Source organism: Oenanthe melanoleuca, chromosome 3 (assembly GCF_029582105.1).
Source record: "Oenanthe melanoleuca isolate GR-GAL-2019-014 chromosome 3, OMel1.0, whole genome shotgun sequence".
In the NCBI taxonomy this organism is placed as follows: Eukaryota; Metazoa; Chordata; class Aves; order Passeriformes; family Muscicapidae; genus Oenanthe; species Oenanthe melanoleuca.
In genome coordinates, this window is record NC_079336.1 from 91,399,068 (window position 1) to 91,409,086 (window position 10,019).

General features: G+C 56.7%; 1 protein-coding gene across 2 annotated transcripts; it reads left to right on the top strand.

The window, feature by feature from the left end:
• The first annotated feature begins 5,206 nt into the window (after positions 1 to 5,206).
• Positions 5,207 to 9,162, top strand: HLX (H2.0 like homeobox). 2 transcript variants are annotated; one of them, XM_056488234.1, is made up of 4 exons: positions 5,211 to 6,102; positions 6,656 to 6,835; positions 7,298 to 7,482; positions 8,339 to 9,162. In XM_056488234.1, exons 1-4 carry the CDS (start codon positions 5,562 to 5,564, stop codon positions 8,678 to 8,680), a joined length of 1,248 nt encoding a protein of 415 aa, XP_056344209.1. In that variant the 5' UTR covers positions 5,211 to 5,561; the 3' UTR covers positions 8,681 to 9,162. The 2 variants fall into 2 exon arrangements, with proteins under 2 accessions (XP_056344210.1, XP_056344209.1); XM_056488235.1 differs by lacking the exon at positions 6,656 to 6,835 and having other exon boundaries at positions 5,207 to 6,102.
• The last annotated feature ends 857 nt before the right edge of the window (positions 9,163 to 10,019 follow it).

Sequence of the window (10,019 nt, forward strand, 5' to 3'; positions counted from 1 at the left end):
GAGAGCAGGGGGTCAGCACTTCTGCACGTCCTGTCACCTTCAATCAGCCACCAGAGGGTTAATTGCACACCAGCTCTCTGCAAATCTCTCTGTTGGTGAGGCCTGGAAAATCGCAACTAGCCCGTGGTAAGTCCCCCTGCAAGCTGATTGTGATCTGAGTTCAGCGTGAAGGTGGAGTGAGCTAAGAAATCAGGATGATTGGATGGTATATATGATAGGCTGCTGATGGAAAGGAAAACAAACTCAGGTGCTCTCCATGTGTGAAGGACTCATTGCAGAAAACAATTACGAGAAGCAGCGCTTAAATTAATGGGTGACCTGATGAGATATTACAGCAGACTAGAAGATGGTCAGAGCAGTCTTGCAGGCCTGTCCCCCAAATGCATGTGTCCCCAGCACCCTCACCCTGGCTGGCCCCATGATAAAGCTAGTTTGGGGTACTATGGCAGTATAAATCTTTTCTTGCTGGCAGAGTTAATTTGACATCCCCAAGGACAGGAACAGGCAGGCTGGAATGCAGGGAGAAGGGCAGACTGCCACTTGTAACCTCAAGCAGCTTAAACCATCATGGCATTGCATCTTCACAGTGCCCATCTCCCAGCTCAGCATCAGGTGCCTAAAAATGGGATTCACAAAAGCCAGCACAGTGAGAACCTCCCGGCTCTAACCCATAGGAAACCACAGGGAAGGGACATTCTGATCCTGCTAGGTTTCAGAATGCAGCCTTATTTCCTGGGGGCTGTGAGGAGGCACTTCTCTCCACCTGATATTTCTTAACATGGCCCTTCTGTGAGATTGATAGATCTGCAGCTTTTCACACACACACACACGCCCACTCAAAGAAAGGAAGAAAAATAAAGGAAATATTATTTCTTTGTTTTGTATGCATGGCTGTGGAAAGATGCAGTGCCCTCCCACATCCCAGATCTCTGAGCCAGGCACTCAAGAGCAGAGGTGAATCCGTGTTTTCAGGTCTCCCCTCTGTCTGAAGGGACTTGAGGGACTACACAGTATTTGGGAGACTACGAAAAGTCTCTCCCTGTGAAACCCCTCAGCTTCCCATGCTCTAATGTGTTTCCTCAGAAAACAGCAGCTTCAGCAGTTGAAAGAAAGCCATGTTGGAGGCAAGCATGCAAACGTGCAAGTGTGAGAACAAGTCTCCAGCTCAGTGGCTGGTGTGCTGTCCCTGGAGCTGAGAGCTTCAGGCTTTGATCCGCTCTCACATATGGACCCGTTCAAGGGGACTCTGCTGGAACATATGGACAGTTCTCATGCTCACATGCAGAAAACCCCATGGAGTTTTCAGACGACTATAATGCAGACATTTCAGAGGAATTTTGTTTCAGAGCAATTTTAGCGTGCCCTGTGGGACTCAATTCCCATCTAGGATTCTTGGGTGTGCACCCCAACACCTCTCCTTGTTAGAAAGCTGCAGGTGAGGAGGATCAGGCGCTTCCCTCCAAAACCACACTCCGACCCGAATTCCAACAGCAGTTAAAATACACCCGCAGGAGGCTTGAAATCCTGCCCTGCTGCACGGAAACCCAGATCCCGCCTGCTTTCCGACGCCTTCCACGGCTGCTCAGCAGATGACATAACACTAGTTGTGACTTACTGACACAGGTATTCTACTAAATAACGCGTGAAACAATGGAAAGGAAACGCCGAGGGGTCGACCAGCTTAGTCACTGGGTTCGCTTGCGGTTCTGGGCAGTTCTGGCAGTTCTGTTGAGCCTTTCAGATAACGAGCTTAGCTGGGGGAAGCCCCTCCAGCCCCAGCGGTGGATCCGGGCCCGCGGTCAGGGGGTGCAGCGCTCCCCGCATCCCGCGGCTCCCGCACCGCGCCCCTGCGGGAGCGGCTCCCCAAATGTGCTCCCCCGCCGGTTTTTTGGAAGTGGGAGGTTTTTGGAGGGTGGGGAAGCCCAGGGACTCGGCAGGTGGCGACAGAGCACGGGCTTCGGGGGGTGCGCGGCGCTGCGCAGCGCGGGCGGGGCGGGGGGTGCAGGGGTGCAGAGGTCCCAGTAACGCCACCCGAGCGAACCTTCTTCCTGGAGGGCTGCCCGTGCGGATGAAATATTTATTTTTACAAGTATTCTTCCAGAGAGATGTAATAGTAGGTTAACTCGTTAAAAATTTTTGCACATCTCTCACATGTACGTTTCTGGATACAAATATAGGAATAATCAGAGCTCTTTCAGAAGCCTAAAATCCAACGGGCAAGGCGCAGGCTGCTGCGGAAAAGGGGGGCTGGAGCATCCTGAGCCAGCTTGGAGGGGCAAACCTGGCTCCCCATCCCCCCGCGGTGACGGGGAGCCCCGAATGGGCTGCTTCGGGCTCGGTTATCCTTCGGGGCTGGGGCTGCCAGCATCCCGGAGGGATTCGTGGGATCGACCAGCACGCAGCTCGCCGGGGAGCTGGCCGGGACAGGCATTTGACTGGGGCTGTCCGTCCTTCCCCGCTGGCAGCGCCCAGCCCTTTCCGGGATGCTCCCGGTCCCGTGCCCTCGAGTAGCGACGGGGGAGCTGCAGAGCCTCTGGCTCAGTCTTTCTATTTTCCCCTCGTAAGAGTTCGAATAACTTTTTTCCACCTCCTTTGCCTGCCTCGAGGAAGAAGAAAAAAAAAAAAGAGTCCTTCGAGACTCCATTCCTTAAAAAAAAAAAAAAAAAAAAAGCAGAAGCAGCAGCATCGCTTCTGCAGCACAGTTCATTCGCCTCCTTCTCGAGTCCCTCGGAAAGCAAGATTAAAGGGGAAAGTCGCAGCTGTATATTTATGTTTTCATTGCTAGAAGGGAATTGATTTCCTTGCATTTATTTTTGTAGTTGCAATACACAAGGGCGGATTTGCGTCACCAAAGCAACTTGCTGGTCGAGATAAAGTTGCACAAATATTGAAAAGGGAAGTGCTCGCGCTCATTATGAAGTTTTTCTCCGGAAGAAATAAGGATTTCTGCTGTATCCTAAAATACTAAAGCCGCTTCTATTTTGGGACAAATCTCGCAGGCACATCCGCTCATTTAGTCCGAGTTGGAACCTCTCAAAAAACAGGAGATGACCTGGACTGCAGCGAGCCCCGGGTTTCCTGCAGCCTTCTCCTTCCTTGCGCGGGGAGGAGGGGCCGCGCCTCCCCCGGCACCGCGGCCGCGCAGCCCTGCGCGCCCCCGAGCAGGCAGGAGGCCTTCGGAGGCCCCTTGGGAGAAAGGACACCCTTGTCCCCAGGGCGAGGGAGAGGCCGGGGGCTGAGGCAGGTGCTCCTGGTTTCATGGAGGATGCGCGGGGAGCAGCGCACCGAGCCCCGGGAAAGCACCTGCCCCGCTGCCCGCACCCCCCGGCTCCCTCGCCCTCCCGAGGCCCAGCCCGAGGGTGAAGGGCTTTAGTGCGAGGGGTTCTGTGTTTCCTTTTGGATTATTTTAGTTCCCGCGGGATGATAGCGGGGTCCCGGCCACGGCGGCACCGAGGGAGCAGTGCCCGGGTCGGGTCCGCCCGGGGCCGCAAACGGGCCCGTCCCTCCGGGGCTGCTCATCCTCGGGCCCTGCACGGCAGCGAGGAGAAGAGTTTCGAAACCAGCCCCTAAAAGAAAAAAAACCCAAAACCAACAACAACAACAAAACCACAAAACCAAAAAACCCACCGTGTTTGTTTGTTTGTTAGTTTGTTTGTTGTGTTGGGGTTTTTTTGCTTTGTTTTGTTTTTTTGCCATGTGAGCAGCCCCGGGCTGGTCCAGCGCTCCGGGGTGGCGGTGGTAATTGCAGCAATGATTTCACGAGGCGCTTTGCGGCCGGCATGCAGCGCCCAGCGCACACATTTCGTTGCCCGTCCCTCGGGCGGGCTGGCGGGATGGCTCTGCCAGGCGGTGGGAAGGCGAGTGGAACCGGAGTCGTTCGATCCGGTTTGAGAGCAGGAGGACGGCGATGGGGTCAGCTGGCAGGAGGGAGAACGGGGGAGAGATGCAAGGAAAAGGGGCTTTCCGATGTCGAGGCAGGAAAAGTTGAGACATAATCAACCTTTTCTTTCCCCGCCTTCGAATTTCGGACACATCTTGGCAAAGCCAGCCCGTCTTCATTTTTCGGTTTTGCCTCGTTAATAAGAACCAAGCCAAAGCAAAGAGGTGCCTGGCTTTTCCTGGGGAACCAGCCTCACCTTCATCCGTTGTAGCACACGGTTATGGCTAAGGTACGCGTTCGCTCTCGCTCGCAGGTGGTTTCAATATTCCCGCAGAAGCTACATCTTCATACCTGGCGAAAGAAAAATAGTTCGCCTTTCTGGCGGTTCCCCGAAAACCGTCAGAATTTGGGAAACGCTTTGGGAAAATATAATATGATAGTTTTGAAACAAAATCAAAGCAAACTTGTAATCGTCTGTCACAGCAGGCTGCTCAAAACGACAACGACTGCTTTACTTGTACGAAAACTAAATTTAAAGAAATAGTTGATTTTCAGAGTCAGGTCAGGACAAATGTGATATTAGAGAGGAGGGGGGAAAAAGCGCCAAAGACTTTCATAAATAGCGCTTTCATAAATTTGTCCCTAAATCATTGCGGTGAATGTAGCATATCATTCTAGTGTACTGGAAAAAATGAGGATAGTTTTGTCGCCAAAGGTTTGAGAAATTATGAAGTAGTTTTTAAGGTGCATTTGGTGTGCAAGCAGATGTAGCCACAGGGATTGAGAACGTGACAGAAATCTATTGTAAAATTACACTGTCGTCAAAATAATACTAGGTAATTAACCGCTGCTAATGAGGGATCCAGCGTGTCCTGGGCCCAGAATATTTGGGAGCTCTCACAAATACATATGAGTATTTGCGTGCATCAGCATGGACTCCTTCTCTTCCAGACTATCCCAGGCTTATTTATCCGGGAAGGAAATACATTTTCTAAAGAATCGTTTCCAAGAGGACAGACCTGCTTCCAATGGCCAAGAATTTCCCTGCGCGTTTCTTTCAAACGTTTGGAAATTGCGGCGGCAGCAAGGGCGGCGACTTTGCGCTGTAGTTTTTTTGGGGGGGTAGAAGGGAAGTGTTTTTTCGAAGTGGAGAGCACAATTTAAGTGGGGGCTAGGTGTGTGTTGGGGTGTACTTTGTGGGGAAAATCGCGGGCCGGGGCCGCGCAGTTTCTCCGGGCGCGGTGCCGGCCCAGCGTGGGCGTGTCGGCGGGCGGTGCTGCCCGGCCCCGCGCATCGCGGATTGGGCGTGGGGAGGGAGCGAGGGCTGCTCGCTGCCAGAGAAAGTTTTGGGGAGGGGTGGATATTTTTTTCTTCCCCCAGTGCGAGGAAAGGGGGTTTGGTTTTGGGTTTGTTTTGTTTGCGCCGCTCCGCTCCTCGCCCGCTCGCTTTCTTCGCCTGGCCGTGGGTTCTGAGGACTTTTTAATTTTCGGGGCTATTTTTTTTTCTCTTTTTATTTCGTCATTTTTTGGTGGTTGGCTCTCCCTCCTCGCCCCTCCGGGAAGTGCTCCACCAGCCGCCTCTCGCCCCGCCATCCCTCCCCATGCGCCCGGGGCCGCAGGAAGCTCCGCGGAGCGCACCCGGGAGCTGAGCTGCGGAGCGGCGCGTCCCTTCCTCGGGCAGGATGTACACGGCCGGGCTGGCTCCTTTCTACGCCTCCAACTTCAGCTTGTGGTCAGCGGCGTATTGCTCCGCATCGGGGCCGGCGGCCGGCGGCTGCTTCCCGCTGGACGCGGCGGCGGCCAAGAAGCCGTCCTTCTGCATCGCCGACATCCTCCACGCCGGCGGCGAGGCGGCGGCAGGAGCTGCCGACAGCCTGCCCGGAGGGCCGGGCGGCGCGGTGCCGGCCGCGCTGGGAGCCGTGCACCACGGCGCTCCCTTCCACGCCGCGGCCTCTCCGCTCCGGCCCACGCCCGTCGTGGCCCCCGACGCCCCCGCCGCCGCCTTCCCGCCGCGCCTCTCGCCGCTCTCGGCCGCCTTCCACCCGCAGCACCACCGCGCCCCGCAGCACCGCTCCCCCGCGGCCGCGGGAGGCGGAGGAGCCCCGGCCCCCGCCCGGCACGGCTCGGCGCCGGCGCCCGCCAGCAAGGACCTGAAATTCGGCATCGACCGCATTTTATCGGCGGAGTTTGACCCCAAAGTCAAGGAAGGCAACACGCTGAGAGGTAGAGAAATTGGCTTGTCCGCTTTCGCTGCTAGCGCTCTCGGTGCTCTGTTGCTTGTGCTGCGATAAGCGACTACACCCGCGATTTGAAAACTTCTCAATCTAGCCGAGAATATTTTTTTTTTTTTAAAAGGTTATAAATCGGAGTCTCTAACAGCTTTCACTGAGCCACCCTCCCCCCTCCCTGCCCTGGCGCTTCGCACGGCGCAGGGCTTGCGCCCCTGGGAAAATAGCGATAGAGTGAAAATAGCGAGCGGAGCGCTCCGCACTTCCCGGAGCGGCCGGGGATTTCTGCCTCCCAGGGCACAGCCCGTTTGAAAGGCTTTCGCTGCAATCCATCTCCCCTCGCGGCCTGTAAACATCCTGACCAAGGGAATAAATATGCCGGAGGATATCTGACTGCCACGGCACGGCAGCCTCAGAGCCCCCGGGGGTGGGAGACGGCTGCTCGGTGGCCCCCCGAGCCCCTCCGACCGGGCACCCGCTCCGAATCATGCCGGGTTGTCGGTCCCGACCGCGGTATAACAGAGCTCTCCTTGTTCCTGTGCTCGCAGATCTGACCTCCTTATTAACTACGAGCCGCCAAACTGGGGTTCATCTCCCCAACTTGCAGCCTTCCACCGGCCAGTTCTTCGCGTCTCTAGACCCCATTAACGAGGCCTCTGCCATCCTGGGTCCCTTAAACACAAACCCAAGGAGCTCAGTGCAGCACCAGTTTCAAGACACTTTTCCAGGTACATCTCGTCCCTCCTCGACCCTCCCGTGGCGCAGGGCCCTCCGTCCTGGAGCAGCCCCCTTCCTCCCGGAGGGACTCGCCAGGCAGTTTTGCAAGGCCGGGGTGTGTGTAGCGAGGATCAGATTTTGGGCGAAAGCCGGGCTGCTTGGGGGGGAGGAAAAGCCGACTAGGGCCTGATCTAGAGGACCGTCCCATCGAGTACAGGAGTAATAACCTGGGGAAGAAGCGGGGAGGGGGGAGAGGAAGAAATTTGGGTTCTAGACATCTCCACCCGCGCCAGAGGCAGCACAAGCTGACAGGACACGTACCCATGGGGAAGGCAGGGCCACGCTGGCCCGGGCCCTCCCTGCATATCGCACTCCAGTTCTTATTCGGATCGATTTCAGACTCCCTTTCAGGCTGCGATATTAATAACGCCGTCTCCCCCTCTCTTCCTCCGCTTTTCTCTTCCCCTCCCCAGGTCCGTACGCAGTTCTAACCAAGGACACGCTGCCTCAGACGTACAAGAGGAAACGCTCCTGGTCCAGGGCTGTTTTTTCCAACCTGCAGAGGAAAGGTTTAGAAAAACGGTTCGAAATCCAGAAGTATGTCACCAAACCGGACAGGAAGCAACTGGCGGCGATGCTGGGGCTGACAGATGCTCAAGTAAGAACGGCTTCGGTTTTATTTCAAACCTTACATCCACTTTAGGTGGATACCAGAGGGCAGTGAGGTTTCAAAGTGTTTTCCCTTTATCGTAAGCCGGGCTGTCTGAGGGGCTGCACCTCCCCCCGAGCATCTCTTGCGCCCAGGTTCCGTGGCATACCGCGGCCCGGTGCGGAGTTTTCGCCTGTATTTTGGCCACCGAGGAGCAGGCCGGGCGGAGAGATGAGCGGGGCCAGGGCAGACCATCAGCGTGAGCTTTACTGGAGTGCAATTTGCTGTAGGAGGCAGTTTAGGGCAAAGGAAGTAGAAGCGAAAACAGTATTCTTAATGTCCCCTTTTCTTTTTTCCTTTTTGTTTTTAATTTTGTTTTTTTGTTCTAAATCTTTCCTCGCGTTGTGAAATCCCTCGTTCTGAGGAAGTGAAAACACTTCTTCAAACGGAATCATTAAACGCCACTCTGTAATGATTCCACTATTGAGGGCCCGCAGTGTGCAGAATTGTATAACGCTGTGGTTTCTTGAGCAAGATTTGGTTTCCTGGAAGAAGAAGTAGAAGGAGAGAGGAAAAAACCCATCCAAACAAACAAATAAACAAACACGGGGTGGAGTGTGTGCGGTATTTAAATACACAAAGTAGAAGGAGGAAAAAACAAAAGAAAGCCCTTCAGTGGTGTAAGGAATGTGGGCAGAGGAGGAGAGGACGGCGCTTCTTTCTCTGCCCGCGTTGCCGGTGCCGGTGGAAGGGGCAGGGCCGGGTGCGGTGCGGGATGCGGGATGCGGGATGCGGTGCGGGATGCGGGATGTGGTGCAGGGCGCGATGGGGCCGTGCCGCCCGTCTAAGGGCGGCTCGGCCGCAGGTGAAGGTGTGGTTCCAGAACCGGCGGATGAAGTGGCGGCACTCCAAGGAAGCTCAGGCCCAGAAGGACAAGGAGCCGCCGCCGGAGCCGGAGCCGGCGGCCCAGCGAGCCGGCGCACCGCCCGCAGCCCCCGGGGAGCCCCAGCGCAGCCCCAGCGGCTCCGACGGCGACAGCGACAGCAGCGACGCCGAGTCCCTGGACATGGCCCCCAGCGACACGGAACGGACTGAGGGCGCCGAGCGGAGCCTGCCCGCGGCCGGGCTGGACAAATCCCCCGGCAGCCCCGGCCTGCCCTCCCCGCCGCCCGCCGCCGCCAGCCCCGAGCCGCGGGGCGGCCTATAGTGGGGACGGCCCGGGACTGTGCGCTAATTTATCTCCCTTCCCTGCCCGGGAGCGCGGCAAGGCCGGCCCGGCACCGGCACCGGCACCGGGGCGAGCGGCCGAGGACTCAGGCGGAGCGAGGAGCCCCGGTCCGGGGCGGCCGAGCCTTTCCCTCAGAGCTGCTCGCAGGAGACCGGGGGATTTATTTTTTTTCTTTTTCTTTTTCCTTTTTAATTTTATTTTTTATTTTAATTCTCCGTTTCCCGCCCCTCGTTCTCTCCGAGGAAAATCCGAGCAAGGGACTGCGAGGATGCTCTCTGAAATCCCCACCTTTCCCCGCCCTCCCCCCCAACCAATTTACAATGTGAAGTATTTTGCCAACGTCCTCATTGGTTGCAACTTGTTGCTTCGAATAATCCGGCCAAGAAATACTGCACTGACAAAATATATAAATATATATATATATATAACTCCTGTAAATAAAATGTTTGCTATGGTTTGTAGCCACGTCAGTCTGTTGAGCAGGGGCAAGGCCTGGCGTGGCTGCCCCAGCTTCCTTCACCCCGCTCGAAGGCAGCAGCTGCCTCTCCTCGCCTCGGAGCCTCCTCAGGCAGCCTCGTCTTTTTATTTTTATTTTTTTCTTTTTATTTTTTTTTTTTTTTTTTTTTTTCTTTTCCCCAGTGGAGGCAGTGACAAGGACTGGATTTGACGACACAAAGTCGTGTCCCCGATGAGAAAGTGACCAGTGACACTCGCAGCCCCGCTTGCGGCTGTGCCGTGTGCGCTGATTTTTGGTGCCGGGCGGGGCTGAGCCGTCTGACCGCCCGCGGGTCCCAGCGCCTCTGCCGAGAGCCGGCGCGGCAGTTTTGGGGCGCGGGGGGGACACCACGCGTGGGATTTGTTTTGCTTCGCTTTGCTGCGCTTTGCTGTCTCTCCGGTTTGCCGCGCACCTCTCCGCAAGCCCCCGTGACGTCACAGCGCGGCTGTGACGTCATACAGGCGCTGTGCGCGGTGGAGAGGCCGATGGCGGGGTGGGGACAGGGTGAGCACCGCGGTGAGGGGGACACGGGGCGGATTCTCCCTCTCTCCCGGTGGGTGCTGCTGGGGCGGCTCCACCGGGACTCCCCGGGGCTCCAGGCCGGGATCCGACGGCTTCGCTCGGGTTCAGAGTCAGCTTCGCCCTCGGAAAAACACAAAGCGCCCCGCTACGCCGTGCTCCGCTCTTCCCGGGCCACGAGGGAGGACGGCTTCGGAGGCAGCCTGCTTCCCCTTCCTCCCTGGCCGAGCAGCACGGATTAGAGCGAAAGCCGCGGCAGCCAGCAGCCCCCGTGCTTCCCGAATCTGGGGAGAGAGTTATTTA

Bases quoted from the DNA above. Each gene is read 5' to 3' on its own strand.
- HLX (XM_056488234.1), top strand. From the start codon at position 5,562: ATGTACACGGCCGGGCTGGCTCCTTTCTACGCCTCCAACTTCAGCTTG. The intron at 6,103-6,655 runs GTAGAGAAATTG...CTGTGCTCGCAG, and splicing joins GGAAGGCAACACGCTGAGAG to ATCTGACCTCCTTATTAACT. The intron at 6,836-7,297 runs GTACATCTCGTC...TCCCCTCCCCAG, and splicing joins GTTTCAAGACACTTTTCCAG to GTCCGTACGCAGTTCTAACC.